The sequence below is a fragment of the Penaeus monodon genome, chromosome 23 (assembly GCF_015228065.2).
Source record: "Penaeus monodon isolate SGIC_2016 chromosome 23, NSTDA_Pmon_1, whole genome shotgun sequence".
Classification (NCBI taxonomy): Eukaryota; Metazoa; Arthropoda; class Malacostraca; order Decapoda; family Penaeidae; genus Penaeus; species Penaeus monodon.
The window spans coordinates 17,635,201-17,635,650 of NC_051408.1; the positions used below are offsets into that span (position 1 = coordinate 17,635,201).

Sequence of the window (450 nt, forward strand, 5' to 3'; positions counted from 1 at the left end):
GCCCGCCCGCCCGCCCGCCCCAGCTCGAACTCCGGCGACGGCGACCACTACCGCCTGTTTCCCGACGACGCCGAGTCCCTCTCCGGCTCGCCCTTCGTCGGTAGCCGCCCGACCTTCGTCCTCTACCACGGCTTCAACGACTTCGGCGAGTGCGGTTGGATCCTGGACTCCAAGACAGGTCCGGCGTGATGCTCTTCCTGTTTTTTGTCTTGTTTTTGTTTTTTTGCGGTGGGGGGGGGTGTTGTTTGATGGTTTGTTTGGGCTCTCAAATTTTTGGTTGTTTGTGTGGAAGTCTAAGGCAGGTCTGGTGTGGCTTTTGTTTTCTTGTTACTTATAAGTTGATGTGGCTCTTGTTCTTTTTGTCTCTATTTTCCTTGTCCTCTATTGTTTGTGTTTTTGTTTATTCGTTTGTTTTAAATATGTGTGGAAGTCTGAGGCTGATGTGGTTCG

The 450-nt window shown here is 51.8% G+C and overlaps 1 protein-coding gene across 1 annotated transcript in view; it reads left to right on the forward strand.

The window, feature by feature from the left end:
- The window catches only part of LOC119587844 (pancreatic lipase-related protein 2-like), a 10,740-nt gene that overhangs the window by 4,213 nt on the left and 6,077 nt on the right, over positions 1-450 (forward strand). Inside the window, exon 3 of the mRNA XM_037936549.1 lies at positions 24-178. Coding sequence (XP_037792477.1) covers positions 24-178 — 155 coding nt within the window. The remainder of the gene's footprint in view (positions 1-23; positions 179-450) is intronic.